This window comes from Danio rerio, chromosome 23 (genome assembly GCF_052040795.2).
Source record: "Danio rerio strain M-AB ecotype USA chromosome 23, GRCz13ab, whole genome shotgun sequence".
NCBI classification, from domain to species: Eukaryota; Metazoa; Chordata; class Actinopteri; order Cypriniformes; family Danionidae; genus Danio; species Danio rerio.
In genome coordinates, this window is record NC_141043.1 from 4,218,272 (window position 1) to 4,242,500 (window position 24,229).

The 24,229-nt window shown below is 37.8% G+C and overlaps 2 protein-coding genes across 5 annotated transcripts in view; both read left to right on the plus strand.

The window, feature by feature from the left end:
* raf1a (Raf-1 proto-oncogene, serine/threonine kinase a) overlaps window positions 1-24,229 on the plus strand; it is a 778,989-nt gene that overhangs the window by 176,237 nt on the left and 578,523 nt on the right. The gene's annotated exons all lie outside the window — the stretch shown is intronic.
* On the plus strand, window positions 901-20,813 carry zgc:113278. 3 transcript variants are annotated; one of them, XR_015522812.1, is made up of 12 exons: window positions 959-1,209; window positions 6,255-6,321; window positions 9,120-9,244; window positions 9,477-9,593; window positions 9,681-9,739; window positions 11,975-12,059; window positions 12,141-12,211; window positions 13,709-13,813; window positions 14,898-15,041; window positions 17,649-17,806; window positions 17,883-19,145; window positions 19,870-20,813. XR_015522812.1 is itself a non-coding variant. In NM_001014341.1 (11 exon segments), coding segments are annotated over 11 exon segments (1,125 nt in total). In that variant the 5' UTR covers window positions 901-1,089; the 3' UTR covers window positions 17,957-18,260.

A 24,229-nucleotide genomic window follows, 5' to 3' on the forward strand; every position in this document is an offset into this window, starting at 1 on the left:
TTTTATAAGCATACTCACCATTTATTTTTCAGTTAAGGTCCCAAGTTTTCTTATTACTTTTTGAAGTGTTTCGTGTTTCTCAACCACGTTCCTGGAGGACCACCAGCTTTGCACATTTTCCATGTCTCCTTAACCAAACACAAATGATCATGATCATCAGCTCATTATCAGAGACTGAAGGACCTGAAACGGGTGTGGCAGACAAGGGAGACATGCAAAACATGCAGTATTGGTGGGCCTCCAGGCACGTGGTTGAGAAACATTGAGTCTTATGGATTGTGAAACTAAACTATTAGACATGGACAAAAATTATTATGATATCTCAAAAAAGTCCCATTTGTAAAAAAAAAAGAAAAAAAAAAGAAAAAAAACTTTGCCAAATTGTAAACAAAATTTAGTTTTTGTTTATTTCTGATTTCAAAACAGAGCAACTGTGAAGACATCTCAACTGCTGAAAATGTACTAAATGTATGTAAAGTTATCTATATCTGTATCCCATGTCATTTCAAATAATTAAAGAACATATATATAATTAAAAATACATATGATAGTTATCAACTAAAACATACTATTTGTGTTATGTTTGTTTAACAGTAGTGCTGTCAAAAGATTTACGAGTAATCATACTGAGTAACGATTAATCACATCCAAAACAAAGGTTTATTTACATTAAATATCTCTAATGTGATCATTTATATATATATATATATATATATATATATATATATATATATATATATATATATATATATACACACACACACACACACACACACACACATATATATATATATATATATATATATATATATATATATATATATATATATATATATATATATATATATATATATAATTGTATTTATTGGTTTATTTATTTAATTTTTTTAAACGTTACAAGGGGACTTTTACGACATTACTCACTCCACCAGCAGCGGCGCCCTTTGAAGGGCGCTTCACAGCTTCCGGCACAGATCGTAAGCGGGTGTGAATGTAGTGGGGCTTTCATGACAGAATAGTGTGAATTTGCCCGAGATCTGCTTTTTCCCTGCGAGCCTCTGCAGTGACCAGGAGTGATTAATAAGAGCGATGGGCTTCCGCAAGAAGAACAAGAGTCCGCCGGTGCTCAGCCATGAGTTTGTCATCCAGAATCACGCGGATATGGTGTCGTGTGTGGCCATGATCATCCTGCTGGGACTCATGTTTGAGGTTACTATTCCCCATTAAACTCACCTCACACCACACTCCACTGCAAACATCAGCTTATTATTTACTCGTAGATGCTCATAATGACTGAAAAGAATCATTAAATCTGCATCATACTGCATGTCCATCATGATTGAGGTTGTTTCCTATTAAACTCATCATCTCATGATGTGTTCAGCAGCACATTCCAGATTCTTTATTACCATACAGTAACGTAAAATTAGTCTGGGATCAACATTTAACTAGTTTCATATAGCATTCATATAGCAAATAATTATTGTTTCCTATTCAGCTAATTCTATAACTCCATCAGCAGCACAATTGTGATTAACATAAATTAAAAACATAATGTAAAGATATTTAATCAGTGTATAAAGCCGTATTCTTCCCATTTAAGGTTATTTACTGGTCAAATGATTCATCGCCAACAAAATATAAGTTTGTAAAATGTGGGATAGAGGTAAAGTTGGTTTTATATTCGGATATTCAGACTTTCTCTTTAATAATATAATTTCTGAAAGGTATTTGCAAATTCTAAATTGGGATATCATAATAGCGGCCAATGACTATCAAAGTGCAACCATAGGGGTGTAACGAGACACTCGGCTCACGATACAATGTGTATCACGATATAATTTTCATGATTCGATATGTATCACGATATTTGGAATAAAATTTTTTTTAAATGAAACTGAAATGCAAATTTTATTAAAAAATGTTTTTTTAAATTACCAAGTCAACTATTTTTTATGGATTTCTTTTGTTTCAACTTCTTTCGTTTAAACTGAATCTTCTTTCAGAAAATAAATAAAATAGGACTGTCTCTGGAAAACAAAACAATTTAAAAACTTTATAAAATATTATTGAAATGACTGAGACAAAATGGTAACACTTTACAATAAGGTTCATTGGTTAATGCGTTTACTAACATGAACTAATCATGAACAACACATGTACAGCATTTGTTGATCATAATTGAACATTTACTCATGCCTTATTAACATCCAATCTCATGCTTGTTAACATTAGTTAATGCACCATGAGTTAACATGAACTAACAATGAACTACTGTATTTTCATTAACTAACGTTAACTAACATAAAACAAATACAGTAGTAGATGTATTGTTCATTGTTTGTTAATGTTAGTAAATGCATTAGGTAACATTAACTAATGAACCTTATTGTAAAGTGTGACCAACAAAATTAAGGAACAATTTAAGTAAATGTGCACAAATAATAATAGCTTTCTACTCGAATAATAGCTTTCTATTCAATTGAATTCAACAGTAAGAGCTTAAGGCTTTGCTTGGTCACTTGCGTTTTTTGTGTGTGCAAAATATAAAAAAATCTACATTTCCAGATAGTCAGCAGTTCTATAAGATAATCCTGAACTTATGTGTATCTGGCTGAGAGGTTTTTATGGATGACTGTCTTGTTGGGCACGATGAGTGACAGATGTTGTAACACAGATTTCTTCATGTTAACAACATACCCACAATAAACCATCAAGATCCTGGCTTGACAGCCATAATTGTTACAGAAATAAAAACACAGGCATGTTAATGCCATTTGAATTTCAAAACAATCAATGCAAATAAAGAAAAAAATTATTTTCAAGTTGAATTCTAAGTGGACTGCAAAAAACAGCCAAAATACAGGCGTTACACATATGGAAAATGGAAAATTATAATACTAATAAAGTATTGAATACAAATAATTGAATCATTGGCTTCTGCTGTCTTCATTAAGGCTGATTTATACTTCTGCGTCAAACGCCGGCGTATGCTACGGCGCTGACGCATAGCCCTTCGCCGTGGCCGTTGCTGACGTGCACCTCTCAAAAAATTTAACTACACGTTGCAACGACGCGTAGCGCAAGCTCTGTGATTGGTCGGCTTGGTAGCGCTGACGAGTCTGGGCGGGACCGAGAGTCGCGCGAATGGTGCGAGCGATTGTTTACAAGTGTGGAGTCCCGTGAAGGAGCTCCGGATGGAAAGTTTTGTTTTGTGTTTACCTCATAGTTAAAGTTGTTGCACGTCCGCCGGTTCCTGCCTCAAAATGAGCGAGTTTGAGCCACTTGTACATCCCGGAAGTGTTCAGGAAAAGCAAAACAGCAGCGAAGAAACTCGACACAGAGGAACATTTACACCTCACTGCCAACTAGCGTTTCGGAAGTGTTAATGCAGACCGACAGTGACAGCGCGCAGAAGTATAAATGCACAGCCACGTGCGTTGCATGCGCCGTGGGTTACGCCGGTCACCTGACGCAGAAGTATAAACCAGGCTTTAGTTTCAAAAACACTGATTACTTTACAATTTTAAACAGCATCTTTGGATATTTTTTTTCAGAAGCAGGATATCATTTAGGAAATAGTTTATTGTGATGTTATATCATGACTGTGTGTGAAATTATGATAAAAATATATAGGTAACACTTTACAATAAGGTTCATTAGTTAATGCATTTACTAACATGAACTAATCATGAACAACTCTTGTACAGCATTTATTAATCATAATTTAACATTTACTAATGCATTATTACCATCCAAGTCCATGCTTTTTAACATTAGTTAATGCACCATGAGTTAACATGAACTAACAATGAACTACTGTATTTTCTACAGTAACTAACGTTAACTAACATGAACAAATACAGTAGAAAATGTATTGTTCATTGTTTGTTCATGTAAGAAAATGCGTTAATTAACAATAACTAATGAACCTTAATGTAAAGTGTGACCAACATATAAACATCAATGTTACATTTTGGGTTATTTCATCATTTATATAAAACATGATCATCAAATTGGCATTACTGTTTTATTTGTTCCGCTGGCACCTGCTTCTGAGTAAGGGCTTGGAGAGTCTTTGAATTATGGTGAAGATTAATTTAACTTATTTATTTATTTATGCTTACTTATCTCTTTTTGTACTTGAAGAAATTTGGTCACAGCACCAAACCTGGAAGAGATCAGTGAAACACGTACAGAAATTGATATATTGCATTATATTTCTCTCTACTGCTATACACATATACACATTAAATAAAGGAAGCGTAAAAGTGCCTGGCCATGTGATTTTTTTCTTTGCTTCCTCACAAAAAAAGTGAAACCATCTGACAGTCATTAGACAAAACCAATGTGAGCTGTTACACTGTCTGGACTTGCTCTACATTTAAACTGTGTTAAGGGGAAAAAGTTCTTTACATATATATTTTTTGTAAATATGCTCATTTTACAGCTCCCCTAGTGGTAAACATTTGACTTTAACAATTTTTGAATCCATTCACAGAGTCTCTGCAGGGTCTTAAAATGTCTTAAATCTCAAAATCCTAATTTTAGGCCTTAAAAAGACTTACATATACTGAAGTATTGTGTTGTAGACCTTAAATATTTTTTAAAACAGGTCTTGCCAAAACCCATAGAATCATCAACAATCATCTCAACAAAACTTTAAACTTTTTATTTAGAAAGGTAATTTTTAACTTTATTAATCATAATGGTTTAATTATTTTCCCTACAATAACATTTGTTTAAATGTTCTTCATGTATTTAGTGCTGAGGACACTGACCTGGACAGATTGTTGTGCATAGATTTAGTTTACTATAGTTTTTAATACTTTAAAATCATTTGTTCGTTTTTCTTTTCTTTTAAAGAAAGTTCATGTTGTAAAAAAAATACACAATATTTAAAATCTTTTGTTAAAAAATAAAAGTAGATTTTTTTTAAACTTTTTTTTAATATTAATGTATTATTGTATTATTAAATGTATTAAATTATTTAAAAAAATTGATAGGGCAAATAAAATTATTTTCCATCTGGGCTATTTGAAAAAATTCTTAATCTTTAGCCTTTTATGGGTCTAAAATTCCATTCATAATGGTCTTAAAAATGTCTTTAAAATCCTGAAACCTGCAGAAACCCTGATTCAGCTGATCTCAGGTTTTAGCTTAGCTTAGCATAAATCATTGAATTGGATTAGACCATTAGCGTCTTGCTCAAATATGATGAAGTAGTAGGCGGTTTTGGAGAGAGGGAAAACGTTACCTTGTTGGTAATATATCCACAAGATGAGCATGTCGTAGTTTAGCTAAATTTATTCACGCCTCCTCCTGAAGTGACGAGCGATGCATTAAAACATTACTTTCCAGCCGCGGCCGCATTTCGAAATGTATAGTTTGTCTAAAGCAGGGATACAATCAGTCAGTGCAGTCTTCCATCCATAGTAAAATGTGACATTTTGTGTCTGTGGGTTTGTTTACTTGTGGGAGGTCATTGGCATTTTCCCACACGTGAATTCTGACCAATCGATAAGCAGTTTGGGAACTATGTTTAACAACATCTGGCCAATGACAGATGAGGATTTTGTCAGATGACTGCATTTTGTTTTTTTTCAACTGGTTCGGACCAAAGCTAGCAGTATGGTGTGAAAACGACCCAAAGATGGCAGAAAATGCTACGATGTATCATTTATTACCCTTGGTCCGGACCAAATAAAGCGAACTACAGATTTGAAATGACCCTTAATATTCGAGAGTGTGTTCTAATTTTGGTTGCACAAACTGTACTGCGTACAATACTGCCATCAAATGGTGTTTGCTTGTATTGCATCATTATTTACGAATTCTGAAACCAAATTGTTACTCAGGAGCAGCGTTTTAAAGACTCCCTCACGGGCCGGATGTAAGTGATCAGTGAGCTGCAGTTTGCCAACCTCTGGTCTAATTTGATTCAATGATATATGCTAAGCTAAGCTAAAAGGGCTCCCGCCAGACCCAGTGTTTGGCTGTATGCATAAAAAAATTGTACATTTCAACAGTTTCACTTTAGGACAGTTGTACAATTCGCCTCTTTCCCAAAAAAAAGCATCCTAAGTGATCTTGGTAAATGTTAAAACGTCTAATCTATGATTCTGTACTTGTAGTGATGCTTTTGTATCAGAATGGCAAAGAAATATATGATGTGTTACAAGTGAAGTGATTTTTAACTTTTTGTTACGGCCTGTTTGTACATGTATTGATCAGATTTTTTTCCTTTATTGCAGGTCACAGCCAAATTTGCCATCATGTTCATCACAGTGCAGTACAATGTCACCCAAAGCCTGGATACTGGTATGCTCGTTTTGGCGACTGTCGCTTTATATTCAAATGAGATGCTATTTTCAATAAAGGGCGGGGCTACACAGGCCTATCCATCAGTATAGTGGCTGAAAAAGTCAAAACTGAAAATGTCAAAAGAAGCGTCTCAGAAGTGGGCAGTCTATGGAGACTACAGCGTTCATTTGTGCATCTAAAACTACATTTATAGTCCTCAAGGGAGAGATGCTCACTAATTGGTGACCTTCTGATGACAAGTACAAAGGAAGAATGTCAATCAAAGTGTTTCTGCTGAGTGTATTTATCAAGTTTGATTATAAAAAAAATAAAAGTAATAGATTTAGCATCAGAAGCTGGTTATATTCACAGACTTTTGCCACACAACCATGTTTAAACCCCTTATACAAGTAATCTTTGCATAATAAGTGCCCTTTTAATTTATGTCATTGACAAAATCTTGTCAAATAATTGTCTGAAGCATTCAGATTCTAGCACACAGACATCTTGATTCAAAATTGAAAGCATTGGGTGCTAAAATATTAGCAGCTTGTGGCTATTATGCCCAATTTACACTGGCCGTCAGTGTCAACATTTCCCATTCACTTTGAACTAAATTGTGGAACCGTAGGTGCCACTTTAGCAGCATTGGTCACAGCAGAAGTTGGGAATTTCTCAACATTTCAAACGCCAATGGAAGCAGCAACCAGTCAGACTGCTTTATGCAAATCTGTGTGTGTGTGTGTGTATGTGTGTGTGTGTGTGTGCGTGCGTGCGTGCGTGCGTGCGTGCGTGTGTGTGTGAGTGTGAGCGAGCGTATGTGTGCGTGCATATGTGTGCGTGCATATGTGTGTGTGCATATGTGTGTGTGCCAATGTGTGTGTGCGTATGTGTGTGTGCATGTGTGTGTGTATATATATATATATATATATATATATATATATATTATTTTTCACTCTTTATGCTGATTTTGTTTTCATTCAGATGATGTTTGTAGTTGTTCCAGTCATCCAAAAGCATTTATTTGGTGACATTTCTCCACTCTCACAGAGAAATGTCACTGTGTAACGAGTTGAAATGCCACTTATTTTTTAGTTCAGTGGCTTCCAAAGTGGGGGTTGCGGGCCAGTGACGAGGAGGTCACTTGGTGATTTCCAAAAATCTAATTTATTTAATTATTAGAATTATATTAACTATTAGAATTACCATATTTAACCTTTACCTACAGAAGAATAATATAGTAGTTGCATTAAAAAACATGCAAATAAAAAGCCATCATCCTTTCGTTTTTATTTTATTTGTATTTTTTTGCGACCCCTGGGTTCATTACATTATAATAAAGACACAGCACATTGATTTTTATGGCACCAGGTTAAACTTTATAACACCTTTATGACACTCATGTACATTAAAAATAAATACAGGCCACAACTGAACATGGAGGATGGTCTCCAAGTGGCGTTCTTCAAAATTAAATTATGTTTAGACTTGGGCCAATTGCTATGTGTGCGCCAGTGTGTAAGGTTTATATATTTATTACCACCTCAGAGGATTTTGTTGTCATGAGTCAAGTTTGGGAACCTCTGATCTAGTTGAGACAGTTAGCGGAGCCCAGTTTGGAGCTCTAGGGATCTATCTTACACCCGGTGCAATAAGCCATTTTCAGACCAGCACAACAGTAATTTTCACGTTTTGCGCTACGTTGTCTAAATAGCAAATCCATTTGCGCCACTTTGTGTACTCATGTGTGTGCTGGTCTAGAAAGGAGGTGTGTTAAGGTGCATTGTTGCTATTTTGAGGAACTAAAATTGACACCATTGACCAACTAAAAGCAGGTCTAAAGTCCAGCAAAGAGCGCATTAGTTATGTGCCTATACGGTCCAAACGCTTACACTTTGCTTATTACACACAAGATGTACAGCAATACACGCATTTCTTTACATATGAAAAAAATTACAGGATTAAAATGTTACAAAAATTATTATTTTCTACAAAAAACACTGCCTCCATGCCTTCATCTCAAGGGGCTTTTTCAGTTTATTCATGACAGTTTGCATTTGTATATTGTTATTATTAGCAGTATTATTTATTATATGCATATTTATATTTGTTTAAATAAAAACAAGTTTAGATTTGTCCAGCTGTCAGGTTTTGGAGAAGTCTGCATCATCATATGGGACATAAGAATAGGACGTGTGTTTGTATATAATTCAGTTTTTTGACCACACTTCATTATTAATGTTCATTTATTAATTTGCCTGAAATTAGAACTGAATTTAGAAATAGTTTGAAACAATCTTTGCGCTTAACAAACAAAGTTAAATATGTAGGCTAATGGATGTCTTCAGCGGAGTGCATACAACACTCCACCAAAGTAAAGGAGTAAAGAGAAAGTAAAGAGGCAGATTGGAGGAGGCTCGTTCTTTATTCTCACGCTGCAGATGGTCTGTTAACAGTTTTCTCGCTAGTAATGCGTTCAGTTTTTCCTTTTACAAAGTGTGACATGTGAATAGCAAACGTGCCATGATTCACAACTGATTCTTAGAGGGAATGGGAGATAAGACTCTGATTGGTTTATGCACATTATGCTCAAAACACACCCATAACTCATTAGTAGACTAAGCACAACTTTGTTAGACCATGCGCTGGGGCGCAGAGCGTATTTTTCCATCCTTAAAATAGTAAAAGTGGATTCAGACATGCCCTTAATGCTTTTGCAAAATATGCTTTAGACTTTGCACCTAGATCATTAAAATAGAGCCCCTTTAACATTTGCTCTTACTTGACTTTGATTGTGGCGACTGTGTTTGATTCAGATGTGGAGGACAAGCCTGACCCTGTGAACTTCTACAAGTATGGCGCCAAGGACATCGCAACCGTGTTCTTTTACCTGCTCATCGCTATTATTCTCCACGCCCTCATTCAGGAGTACATACTCGACGTGAGTCCCCTCTTTAACTCTTTCTGCTTTTCAGTCTGAGTAGCTAAAAGAGAAATACTTGCATCGGCAGCTTGCTCAGTGAGCAACAACTAGCCTAAGACAAGTTCTGAGGTCAGTCTCAGTCAACTGTAGAGGTGATTTTGCCTTGCCCTAACTTTTGTTTGACTGAAGTCGTTTAAGCAGATTTCCACGACAGTCCTCTCAGTGCTGTAACCTGATTCTGCTTTGACAGAAAATCAATCGTCGGCTCCACTTGTCCAAAACCAAACACAGCAAGTTCAACGAGTCTGGACAGCTGGCCACTTTCTACCTGTTCTCCTTCATCTGGGGCTGCAGTATCCTCACTAATGTAAGAGCGCTGCACCTCACTGTTTTATACACATGTTTTCACAGAATAACCAATACACCTGTTTTTTTTTATCGTTATTATCAACAGGAGGATTTTGTGATGAATCCAACTTTCCTTTGGGAAGGATATCCGCACATCCACATGGCGTGAGTGTGAAATAGTCTGAACTCTGAAAGTTCAATAAGATGCTTGTGTAGACTGTGGTCGCCGGACGTTGCTCACTCTCTGTTGAAATGAATAGTCGATTTGGGCATCACTCTCGTAGTGTGAATGCAGATTTAGCAATGAAGCTAGAGTCACCGGGCAGACAGAAGCCCCGGCCATGACGCGAATCCGCATCTATTGTGAAGTGAATTTCACGAGCGAATGAAGCACGTAAACTCCAAATGTTCTCAACTTCAAATGTTGCCATACACTCTAATAGACTTCAACACTTTAGTTTCCCCTCGCCAGTCATTACTTTATTAATATAACATAACGGTCATTTTAACCTCTGTGCAGCGTACTGTGTGTTTAGGTGCTGAAGTATCATTAATAAAAATAATTGGTTAAACCTATGACTTTATTCACGCATCCACATACATAAAGAAACATTACTTAGATTGTCTTAATTGTAGAATCGAGTGTAATAAAATAATTCAGGATCTTAATGTTGTCTTATTTAGTTTACAATTAATTATATTATAAATAAATAAATAAAATTAGATGACATAGTTTTTCCGACCAAATAACGGCATATTGTTATCGTCCATAAACTAAATTTAAATATTTAATCTTAAAAGTTAATTAATTTACATAATCATTTTGTAGTAAAATATTAAAAACTTAATAGTTCGTCACATTGAAAGGAATTTTATTCGATTTACTCGTTAGAACCCTCAGTATTATTAACCCACCTGTAATTTTTAAATATTTCCCAAATTATGTTTAAAGCTTGTTCAGATCACACTATTTTCAGTCACTATGTCGGATTATGCGATTTGTTTTTGTTAGAGCAAAACAAATCATCCACCCGCACAACTGAGAAGTGGTCGGGCACAAACACAAATATAATTTGTACACTCTTCTTGGAAGAAATATCTTTTTGAAACAAATTTTGTTCGCTATCATTTTTGTCTTCATTTTAATGTATCTTTTGTTGGTCAGTTATCTATAAACAAGAATAACAAATAACATCTGAGGTGAAGCACTTCAAAACGAGTCCGCTATATGCTTCAAAGCATGAATTACCTTGAGATTGTGTTGGTTTGTTAAATAAAATAATAATCTAGCCTAAATTAAATTAAAGTGAAATAATCACCGTTTTTATTAAGCTTTTATTAAACAGTTTTAGCTATTAATCACAAATTTAAATAAGCAGGAAATGTTTTGCACTGTATTTGCAGCGCTGAACATGTTCCCAGATGACCTTGGAAGAACAAACTTTGTTGGAAGGATGAGAGAACTCAGACACTCTTTGTGAGAATGGAGATGTCTGCATATTTGTGCCAGTCTGTCAGATAAAATTGCTTAAACATTCTTAATATTTTAGAAAGGTTTGTATTACTAATGATTGATCTCATCCACCCGTGACCCACCCATAAGTAAATATACAGCCTATTTTTTGATTACCTGTCCAGTGCATTAATGGCAGTACCCGCTGATATAAACGAAAAAATGATGTGCTCCTATTGCAGAGTGCCCCTCACATGACGGAACTGAAACATGCTAGACTTTCTGCGATGATGTCGTGAGGCTTCGCAGGCATGGTATCAGTTGTCATGAACTATGCCACATTACACAAAAAGAAACGATAGAATATTGTGCCCATTTGTCGTTTACGAATCCCCACGATAACCCTATATCAAGGAAATCATGGCGAAATCGTGACATTTGTGTGATCTGCCCAGGCCTTAACAGAGCAAGGAATTTTTCACAGTGTTTCCTATAATATTTTTCTTCTGTAGAAAGTCTTATTTTTTTTTTATTTTGGCTAGAATAAAAGCATTTTTAATTCATTTTTAAACATTTTAAGGTCAATATCATTAGCCCCCTTAAGCAAAATTGTTTTGGAGTGTCTACATTACAAACCATTGTTATACAATAACTTGCCTAATTAACATAGTTAGGCTTTTAATTGTCACTTTAAGCTGAATACTAGCATGAAAACTATGTAGTAAAATATGATTTACTGTCATCATGGCAAAGATAAAAGAAATCAGTTATTAGAAATGAGTTATTAAATTTATTATCTTTAGAAATGCGTTGAAAAATATTCCCTCTTTCAAACAGAAATTGGGAAAAAATATATACACAGGCTAATAATTCAGACCTCTACTGTATATGTCTTAATATTTTGTATGTGAATTATTCTCATTCTCAGTCGTGTTTCTGTCTCTCAGTTTCCAGGTGAAGTTTTTCTACATCTGTCAGATTGCCTACTGGTTTCACGCTCTTCCTGAACTGTATTTTCAGAAAGTACGAAAGGTGAGGCTTGCTTCCTGACACTCTTGTTCACCATGCCACTTATGTAATTCATTTTAAAATGTTTTAATTTGTTGTTTTCAGGAAGATATTCCACGGCAGCTCTACTACATTTGCCTTTATATATTCCACATCACTGGTGCCTACGTCCTTAAGTGAGTTTTCACTTATTTTTTTTATATTTTTACAAGAGACAGGATAGTGGTCTTGCTGAAGAAACCTGGAATAATAGTAGCTTCAGAAACAACTGTGGAGATTAGGGCTGCACGAAAATGAGTCATGTTTTATTTTGGTTTTTGCTTAAAATAAAGATCACGATTTTCTCACGATTGTGTAAATTTAAAATAAAGGTCAATATAAGTGGGCTATTATTATTGTTATTGCTCAAACATAATAAAACAACAATAATAATAATAATAGGCCTGTGTGTAGGTCTACTGTTGGTTCAAATGCTAAATTATAGACTTTGAATGGTGGACTTGAACAGATGCAGCAATTCCAGAAACTGTTTTGTACGCCATGATTTTGTATAAAATTCACTATTGTGTAATATGACTAAAAAGTGGTCAAATTGTGACCTTGAACCTTGGTAAAACTGGCTTAAACCAGACTTGTGTTTTTAAGACAGTTTCTGCAGTTGTTGTGAATTCTCTGGGGTCGGCAAACGCACTGAAATCTTAGCAAGTACTTGCTTTACAAACTTTTCAGAGAATTTATTGATGATTCCAAATATAAAAAATATGTATTAGTTAGCTTGACAAACAGTTTTAGAGAATTTAATGTTTCCCCATTCAAACAGACTGGGAAAACGACTTTCTTGACGCCCCATTCACACGGGGCTTCAGCGTCAACGCTTGACAGAGGGTGTGTCGGAAGTTAGGGCTGACTCGATTGTCATAGCAGCGTCAGCCAATGAAATTAGTCAGCGATCCCTACTGGAAAAACCAGCTTAAACCAGCCTAGGCTGGTTTTAGCTGGTTGACCAGCCTGGTTTTAGAGGGGTTTCCAGCCATTTCCAGCCTGGTCTTAGCTGGTCATCTCCCAGCTTGACCAGCCTAGCCAGGCTGGGAGCCCAACCAAAACCAGCTATGTCCAGCTTAAACCAGGCTGGTTAAGCTGGTTTTAGCTGGATTTAGCTGCTCATTTTCCAGCCTGACCAGCTAAGACTAGGCTGGAAATGGCTGGAAATCAGCCTGGAAATGGCCAAAACACCTCAAAAACCAGCCTGGTCGACCAGCCAACCAGCCTAGGCTAGTTTAAGCTGGATTTTTCAGCAGAGATAGGCCACTGTCTGAGCTGGTGTATTTGCATACAGTGGTCTGATTGGCTAACGCTTCCGTCGGCGCTTGAAAAGTTGAGACAGTTCCAATTTCTGCAGCGAGCGACGGATCCACAATGCAGTTTGGTAACGCCTGACGTCACCCATTCAAAGTGAATAGGAAGCGTTGATGCTGACGCCCCGTGTGAATGGGGCATTAAAGGGACTTTGCAGTTAAACAGCACTTGGGAAATATTTGAAAAAGAAAATCAAGTTCCAGACAGGATGTAGTGAATGAGTGCAGCAGTAGTGGGTAATTCATAAGGCACATGTTTATGGCATGTGTGTTTGAATTATTGAAGAGTGACTCTTAACTGCGTTTGTCCTGTCTCAGTCTCCATCGTTTGGGTCTAGTCCTTCTGGTGCCACATTACCTGGTGGAGCTGCTGTTTCACGCCTCACGACTCTTCTACTTCAGTGACGAGAACAAACAGAAAGGGTTCGTTTACTTCCTGTCTTTCAAATCAATGTGCTTATCTCTGTATTCTACTCATCATTTAGTTTTATATAAACGGCTTGCTTTATCACCCCAGACACTTGTGCTTCCTCATAGATATATACATTAGATGTCGCCTGGCCTATTGTTGTCTACTGGACGGAATGCGTCAACAGCACCGCCATCTTGCTACAGGGTAGCGCTCCTTTGAAATGAATGCGGGACCAAGGTTCAGTGGAGGACTGTGGCCATCCAAAGCCAGAGATATACACATATACACGTATATCTATGATCAGGAGTTTTCCTGGATGTTAGTGTGTAATTTTTTTTTCAAATTATGAAAATTATAATTTTACATCACTTTTCTACATTGATGGATCAGTGACCGCACGGGCATTCCTGACATAAAGCTTGTGTTTGTGTGTACAGAAATGTACTATCCACCCTCCCTGTTAAATTTGATCTAATCATGTTCTGAAACACAGCTCCTCTCCTGCTTTCACTTCTCATGCTGACGGAGGGAGCGATTCGCTTGTGAATGAATCCCCCGAACTACTCTTTCACTAACGTTAGCCGACAATAATACAAGTTTCTGGCAGCGCAGCATCTCGTTGTCATATTTCTTTTGCATTGTTTGCTGATTTTATTCAACAAAACTAGCATAAGCCGAGTGTTTAGTGCGAGTTGGAGCTGCTTTGCCTTATGGTGAATGCAGTAAGTAACTGTTATCATCAATAACGCTACCTGTTTAGCACAAAAGTTCAGAACATACAAAAACAGAAAAAAACATAATATAACCTATGAAATGTTCTGCCTTTGTGCTTTGTTTTCTTTGTTTGCTCGTTACTACACCCGTAGACAGCGCTAAAGTCCCGCATCTTCACGTAATAACACCGTCTTGACTAGTGCGGTTGAATGACATTTGTCCTGGGAGCACTGTACCAATGTGACGGCGCTATTGACGCATGCTCAGGGTCCCTATGCAATATCTAGTGTATATATCTATGGTGCTTCCTCAGCAGAGATCTCAGTTTTTCAGCGTTTACGTCTTGTTCAGAGGTATTGTCCTGCTTTTTTTTCCTCTTAGGTTTACGCTGTGGGCTCTGCTGTTCGTCATCACCCGCCTCCTGACGCTCACCGTTTCTGTTTTGACGTTTGGTTTTGGCCTGTCTCGCACAGATAATCAGGGATTCTCCTTAGCAGAAGGAAACTTCAATGTGCTGACTGTCAGGTGGGGTGAATAAGTATTTATTTAAAGGGGAGCTATTATGCCTCTTTTTACAATATGTAAAACAAGTCTCTGATGTCCCTAGAGTGTGTATGGGGTTTCAGCTCTCCCACAGATAATGTTTAATGGGGTATATGCCGAAGCATGCTATTAGGACTTTTAATTTGCCAGTTACCTGGGTTAAGCGCTTCCGGCGAATTGAATGCCAGTGCAAAATCTGGTGCGTTTAAGGTCTGTTTTCTTTAAAAATCAGCGATCTCCACTGGCTGAGTGATATCCGATTTAAAGTGGGTCTCGGATTGTACAAGAAGCACTGCATTAAATTACATTTCCCCCGCCATATCTTTATAATATGAGCATTTATTTTACCCCAGTATATTTAATAGAGCTTCTGCGTTAGCCTGCCGATTCTGACGAGCGCATGCGAGTAAACAGCTTTTTGTCTCGTTTTACGCTTGAGCAACCAGATAAATGCTAAAGTTTATTTAACTGAATGTATTTTAATGACATTACAACATCGATGCTGTATAAGGAACCGTATAAAATGGAAAAAAGTTCACAATAACAGGTCACCGGAAGTGTATCAGCATGGGAACAGCACCAGCTCGGCATATACCCTATAACTCTTTGAAACTGACCCTTTTAGTCTTTGATCCTAATTGTGTTATTTTGGTGAACGTCGCTTTAAATTCTAATGAGATTGTGCTTTCTTCAAAAGAGGGCGGAGCTACAGATGCATATATGTATCTAACATATATAATATAACAAGACTAATGTCCTATGCCAATGAGGGAGAGATTGTAACTAATAGGTGGAGCTTCTCCCTCTGATGACATGTACAAAGGGAGAATGTCATTTAAAGTGTTTCTGCAGAAGTGTGATTATAAAAAATGAAAGTAATACATTTTACCATAAGTAGCTGCTTGTATTCACACACTGTTGCCACACAATTGTGTTTAAACCACAGTTATTTTTGCATAATAGGTCCTCTTTAAACTATTATTATATGACTCCCGAATTGCAGGTACATTTTCAGTAATATTCCAATATTAATTTTCCTGAAACTGGAATAATATACAAATGTATAATTTATACTAAACGGAATGTGTTGTTAGTGTAAAATAATGGAAAATGTTTAAATGTGATAGAGAACCTTTGATTCTGTTACTAAAAGCTGTGTTGTACTTCTGCGTCAAGCGCATGCGTATGCTCCGCCGCAGCCTAAGCGTGGTCAACTAATGGCGCAAGCTGTGATTGGTCGGCTTGATAGTAGGGTTGGGCTGATAGACGATGCCATCCTCCATCGCCGATGGCCAATAGGCAACACGATACTGAGCTGGCATCGACGATCCTCCGCCCCGCCCCCGTCACAAACCTGCTCACGAAAAATACACACTTAGGCCCTGTTTACATTATGTCTTCGTATTAAAATGGCATTTTAGAACAAAAGTGATCCACATCCACACTGTGTTTTACCTAGCATTTCTGAACAGCCCTCCATCTGCTGAAAACGTACATTACGTGACCACAGACACAGCCACACACAGTATATGTGAAGGGCTCATGAAAGAATAAAGTTACGTTAAAACCAAGCACACCATTGTTTTTCTTGTGAAATTCCCAATAAGTTTGATGTGTCACATGACCCTCTTCCAAATGAAAAACAAAAGTCAGATCCAAGATGGCCGACTTCAAAATGGCCACCATGGTCACAACCCATCTTAAAAAAGTTTGCCCCTTCACATATACTAATGTGCCACAAACAGGACGTTAATATCACCAACCATTCCCATTTTATTAAAGATACCGAAATACTGAACACTCCGGCATGCAAAGATTAACTTAATGTGAGTTATGCTGAATTTAGACTGCATGATTTTAGCTCGCCGACAGGTTTTGATAAATTGCCGACAAATGCCTGAAATCACAGGCAAATCGGTGCTCGTGCACGTGTGTGACAATCACATAGTAGGAACTATCAAAGACGCGATCTGAGAGAATCATGACTCAAATCATGCCGTGTGAATTGAGTTTTGACTGAAAATAACATCGCCGATCGCCTACAGCCAATGAGAGAGCAGCATTCACTTGTTTATGTGTACCTACAGGCCAGCGGGAGGCTAGGGGGAAAGTTAAAAGCGCTCATTTTGGTTTATTTGGACCCAAGAAATGGAGGAAAAACTAGTCGAGGTTTGACAGGAGCACCCGTGTCTGTTTGACGTCTCATACAGAAAGTTGAAAAAGAAAGTTGAGGAGAAATTGCTAATTCCCTTCAAACCCAGGTCAGCAAATATGTACAATTTCATCCCATTAAAGGCTTCTTTCTTGCTATGTAGTTAATAACAAAAGATATACTACATGTTTTTGGCTGTGAGACTTTGGACGAAGTTGTCGGCGATTCTTCCTATTGTAAAGTCATGCAATGTGAAAGCCCCTGTCGCCGATCCATCTTGCAGTGTAAACAAAGCAGCGACCAAACACTAGCCCAGATAGTCGTGCAGTGTGAAAACATCTGTGACGCGACTACTTTGAAAATCATGCAGTCTGAACTCCGCGTTAAAGTCCTCTCCTCCTAAATTTGAAATTATTATGCTATCAAATCACTTTTAGGATGACATGCCTGTCAGCCATCTGCCTGACCCAGGCCTGGATGATGTGGAAATTCATCAACTTCCAGCTCAAGAAGTGGAGAGAACAATCTCAGATCCAGGCCAGCAAGAAGAAAACGGTCAGTCCCAAAAGCAGACCCAGCAAGAAGGAGTCTCGTGGTGAGTCTTTTCTTTGCCTTTTACAGGACTTTAATGATTTTGCATGATCCTAAAAGCTTTTATTCCTTCCTGACAGGGGGTTCAGTCAATGGAGTCATGAAACCGGACGACAAGACATCGCCGAGAGCAAGGAAATCGAAAGCGTCGTAAAAGGAAACAAGACAGGAGGTTCCCGAAATGTGATGCTCTGTTTCCACTCTACATTTAGATTAGAAACGGATCGATAACTGCGAATCGAACCACAGAAACAAACCAAGGAACTTGGTTGTACCACATGGTTCAGGTGATAGTCCCCCCCCCCCCCCCCCCCAAAGTTTTTCCCTGTCTGCATCTTAAAATTGAACTCTAGTTTTCGAATCTTTCTTTATTCATTTTGATCATTAGATTGAGAGGTTTTCTGAAGGACTATAAGAGATGATGCACTGCGTTACAGATCCCTCACTCATCGATTTGTGTGGTTTGTTTAATCCGATATCTGCATGACGGAAACGTTTCTGTGTATTGGTCTTCCTCAGAAGGTGAAGCGTTTATTTTAAAAAAAAGTGTCCCCAAGACAGATTATCCACATTATTTCTGCGCTTCTTATGAAACACCCAGCGTGTGGAGAGAAGCGTCCTTTGTTAAAACCTTTAACCCATCAGTCCTATACGCTGCTATAAAACTCCAGTATAACGAGGCTGAGGTGGCCGAGGACTGCTTCTACACAACTCTGGCGTTGATACGTAGCTTTTAAATGACCTTAGCTGTGTCATTTTTACATTCGGATATACTGAGAGCAGGATGGTGCGTGAATGTCGTTTCCGGAGAATCTTCGTAGCAAAGAGGTAAAGCGGTTTGTTAGAGCGCCCCCTAAAGGCTCGGATGATGCTAGCAGTTTTTCTTTTGTTGCATTTGAGTACTGATCGTGGGTTAATCATTTCTGAGCGAATGTTTTTTTATGGACTGTGGTTGGGTGATGGCTCCCCCTGCAGGCGTGGAGGGTGGACTTGCATGCCTTTTACTGCATTTTAGCCCGAGAGTGGTTCACATGCTCACCCAGGACTATTAAAGAGCATTATTCTGGTGCTTATCATGGCTACCATATGATTATTCATGCATCAGCGGTGGCGTCGCTTATAGTTGCAGTTAAGACATTGTGTTAGTGTGGATTTAGCTTCAGAAAACCGCCTTTTGGGAAGTTTTTTTAGATTAATGACAAATCATAAGAGGGTTTGAATGCAGGATGTACAGGGTGGGCCATTTATATGGATACACCTTAATAAAATGGGAATGGTTGGTGATATTAACGTCCTGTTTGTGGCACATTAGTATATGTGAGGGGGTAAACTTTTCATGATGGGTGGTTAGCATGTTTGCCATTTTGAAGTCGGCCATCTTGAATCCAACTTTTGTTTTGTCAATAGGAAGAGGGTCATGTGGCACATCAAACTTATTGGGAATTTCACAAGTAAAACAATGGTGTGCTTGATTTTAACGTAACTTTATTCTGTCATGAGTTATTTACAAGTTTCTGACCACTTATAAAATGTGTTCAGTGTGCTGCCCAGTGTGTTGGATTGTCAATGCAACCCTCTTCTCCCACTCTTCACACACTGATAGAAACACCGCAGGAGAAATGCCAGCACAGGCTTCCAGTATCCGTAGTTTCAGGTGCTGCACATCTTGTATCTTCACACTATAGACAATTGCCTTCAGATAACCCCAAAGATAAAAGTCTAAGGCGGTCAGATCAGGAGACGTTAGGGCCATTCAACTGGCCCACGATGACCAATCCACTTTTCAGGAAACTGTTTATCTAAAAATGCTCGGATCTGGCACCCATAATGTGGAGATGCACCATCTTGCTGGAAATTCTCAGAGAACGTGCCAGCTTCAGTGCATAAAGAGGGAAACACATCATCATGTAGCATTTTCAAATATCCAGAGGCCTTAAGGGTTTCCATTGATGAAGAATGGCCCCACTATCTTTGTTGTCTATGGTGTGAACATACAAGATGTGCAGCACCTGAAACTACGGATACTGGAAGCCTGTGCTGGCATTTCTCCTGCGGTGTTGTTATCAGTGTGTGAAGAGTGGGAGAAGAGGGTTGCATTGACAATCCAACACAATGGGCGGCACATTGAACACATCTTATTAGTCATAAACTTGTAAATAACTCGTGAAAGAATAAAGTTACGTTAAAACCAAGCACACCATTGTTTTTCTTGTGAAATTTCCAGTAAGTTTGATGTGCCACATGACCCTCTTCCTAGTGAAAAAACTAAAGTTGGATCCAAGATGGCCGACTTCAAAACGGCCACCATGGTCACTACCCATCTTGAAAACTTTGCTCTCTTACATATACTAATGTGCCACAAACAGGACGTTAATATCACCAACCATTTCCATTTTATTAAGGTGTGTATATATAAATGGCCCACCCTGTATGTGGAGTCTATTCTTCTGTGAAATAGAATCATTTTCAGCACTGTGTGGGCTTTATCCTTATGTTCGAGTGGTTTGCTCTCTGTTTTCTCTCACCTGTGACTTTATGAAATCTACTCATTTCCACTGCGGTGTGTAGTTCATATCAAACCATACGGTTCTTTAAGTGTCCTTAAGTAACAACAATAGTAGTTGTGGTCTTTCTTGGTTTCAGTACTGTTCGGTTCTCTGTGTGTCTGTGTTGTTTATTAGTGTGATGAGAGATTTTGATATATATTTTTTCCTTGTTGAAATGCCGTGGACGTGTGCATGTTGCAAGAATTGCCTTGTTCTTCGGATCGCTTATATAGGGTGCTGCCCACTTTGTTGTTTCCCATTCATTTTCCCATAGGGATTTCTAGAGGCTGAAGCATTATAAGCCATGAACTGAATTACAAACTTCGATTCTAATATAAGCGTACACATTCATACTTTAAAAATAGATTTTGGACTAATTTAAAGGGATAGTTCACCCAAAATTGTAATTTACTCTTCATCAAGTGGTTTTAAACTTTTGAGTTTCTTTCTTTACAAAAAAACAAATGTTCCATATTATTAGTTTTTTCTACTATTGAAGTCAATTGTTACTGGTTTCCTAAATTACACACACACACACACACACACACACACACACTCACACAAATATATATATATATATATATATATATATATATATATATATATATATATATATATATATATATATATATATTAATTAGTGGTGGGTCGTTATCAGCGTTAGCGAGCTGCGTTGATGTAACCCATTCACACGGGGCGTCAACAATTCCCATTTACTTTGAATGGGTGACGTCAGGCGTTGCCGAACTGCATTGTGGATCCGTCGGTGCCGATTCAGAGGCGTTGCTTACTGCAGAAGTTGGGACTAGCTCAACTTTTCAAGCGCCGACGGAAGCGTCAGCCAATCAGATCTCCGTATGCAAATACAGCAGCTAGACAGTGGCCTATTGTTGACTGAATTTCATTGGCTGACGCTGCTATGATGATCGCTTCAGCCCCAACTTCTGACATGCCTTCAGTCAAGCATTGATGCTGAAGCCACGTGTAAATGGGGCGTTATCGGGTGTCTCTCCACACCACCACCAATGTGCAGCATCCACTTGGATGATGCGACGGCTGCCACAGTGCACTCACCACACACCAGCTATTGGCAAGTGACAGTAATAGAGCCAATTCGGTGGATGGGCCATGATCGTTAGGGCCGATAGTGAGACTTTGGCCAGGACACCGGGGTTACACCCCTGCTCTTTCACAAGAAGTGCCATGGGATTTTTAATGACCGCAGAGAGTCAGGACCTCGGTTTAACGTATCATCCGAAAGACGGTGCCCACTGACAGTGTAGTGTCCCCTTCACTTTTACTGGGGCATTAGGACTCACAGGTTGAGCGCCCCCTGCTGGCCTAACTAACACCACTTCTAACAGCAACCTAGTTTTCCCAAGTTGTCTCCCATCCAGGTACTGACCAGGCTCAGCCCTGCTTCGCTTCAGTGAGTAACCGGTCTTGGCCTGCAGGGGGATATGGCTGTGGCTACTAAATTGGCAACTAAATACAATCCAATAAGGCATTGTCGGTGACTCAAATTAATTATACGGACAACATCAAGATATTTTTTCAATTTTAAGTAGTTTAATAAATCTACAAAAACATTATATTAAACAATGGCTAATGTTTGTTCAAATTGTATGTCCCTATGGAGAAAATGAAGGGAGGTTTTAATTCCGGAACTGTCGCTTTGTGAGGCATGAAATAAAAAGTGGCGTTTACGTTTTGGTTTATATAACTCCGTGTGCAAGCAAGACACAAACTGCCAGAGATTTCACTTATTTCTGAACCCTGCCTTCACAAACACACACACAAACAGCATGTGGTGTAAATCGGTTGCCAAATTGTATGAAAGGGGCTTTCTGTACTTCCAGTTCTTTTAAAATCTTCTGTACACATTAGAAACCATTTGGTTCTCGGTACAGTCTGCAGCTCATGCCTAAATCTGTGGCGATCCAAATCAGCCAGTTCATTGGCTTTTGTTTTTGGTTAATTTGTAAGAGAGCTCGGGAAAGCAGATGCCATTTTCATAAAAAAAAAAAAAATTGTAAAATGACCTTTTAACACTAACAATTCAGGATGTGTACTCTGGAAAAAAAAATGACAATGCATTTTTATTTTGGTTTAACTTATTTTAATAAAGGTGAACAGGTTTCAAATCAGTTATACAAAGTTTAACTTGATATTTTTGTCGGTTTGATTGATGTAAGTTTAGATGACTAGAAAAGATTATTTGATTCAACAAAAAAAATGAAGTCAGCAAGACTTTTTGCTGTGTTTTTGACACACTCAAAATTATATTTGCTGTTTGTTCAAACGTCTAACTTAAAATGAGCTGAAACAACTCAATCGAGTTTTTTTGGGGGGAAAACCTAATTCTTTTATGTTCAATCCACTTAAATCTGTACAAAAAATAATAATAAGTTTACCTAATTTCTTCATGTTGCCCCAACACAAATCGATTGTGTGGAACCAAGCGTTTTTTACAGTGAACAGTAGTACATAAAATGCATTCATACACACTTAAAAACACACTGACACACACACACACACACACACATATATATATTAGGGTTGGGCATCTAAGCTATAATGCCGATCCGATACGCATCTCGATTCAAAGAATACGATCCGATATATTAGCGATACATTTGTGACATATTGCGATGCAACACGATACGATTCACACCCATATCACGATACAATGCGATAATTCAGCACTAACTAATTAGATCAAGTTTATGAGATGATGTGAAAGAGGATGCTGTGCCATTGAATGAGTTTGATTATTTATAAACCAAGCAAAACCAAGACTTTTTTTTACAAACTGACTCTTCTCTCAGAGCCAGAGTGTCAGTTTACAGTAGAGGGCCATTTTAGATAATATAGCACATATTATTTAAGTATTTTCAAGATAAACAGAATGTATAAGTGCAATATATATAAAAAAATATGTATATATTTGCACTCTTTCAACATAAATAAATTTAGCATTGCACAACAAGAATTGTGATTTAACTTTTCAACTATGAAAACAAGTTTTACAAAGATATATTTTGCCACTGAATATTCAAAACTTAAGGTCGTGAACTAGCAGTGTTATGCTGCTTTAAAACATCACTGTCACTGTAAACAACAGGCTAATAAAAATATAACAAACCAGCAATCTTCTTGCTGTGAGGTGGTCAAACTACCCACTGTGCCACCGTGACACCCAATTATTTTTATCATTATTATTATTAATATTATTATTATTATTATTATTATTAAATAAAAATTAACAGGAGGAGGTGTTTAAAACCTTCGTTCTCCGTGACACTAGGCTGAATATCTTTGCAGATGAACAATGCAATAGCATTCGTTATTGGCGTAGAGCGAGCAGAACTGTTGCGCAAGAAAAAAAAATTTCAATGCTTTTCTCACCACTTTTGGAGCTGGTTGAAGCAGTACGAAAGCCGGGGATGCAGAAACACTGGATGCTTTCACAACAACACCGTGGCGCCGCTTCAAGTGAGATATCAGATTAGTCGTACTGCCCGCGTATTTTACAGATGCGCGGCACATTTTGCAAATTGCATCTGTCCTGTCATGTCGTCCATCCTTAAATCCATAATGTTGCCATACTTTAGATTTAAAACTCAGTGGGGAATAAAATGTTTGTTTTGCTTCTCGCGCTTTCTGAGGGCGCTCCACTAGCTTCATCCGCACACCTGATACACTGAGTTGTAGTGTAAGTGTACACATCCGCAAATCCGTTGCTAAGGCTTACTTTATGTAGGTCGATTAAATTATGCGCCAAAAACAGGTTGACAACACTTGTTAATAAATAAAAAATACATTCTATATTAAAAATATAAGCTGTATCTCGGAAAAATCGATGCATCTCGCAAAAACCG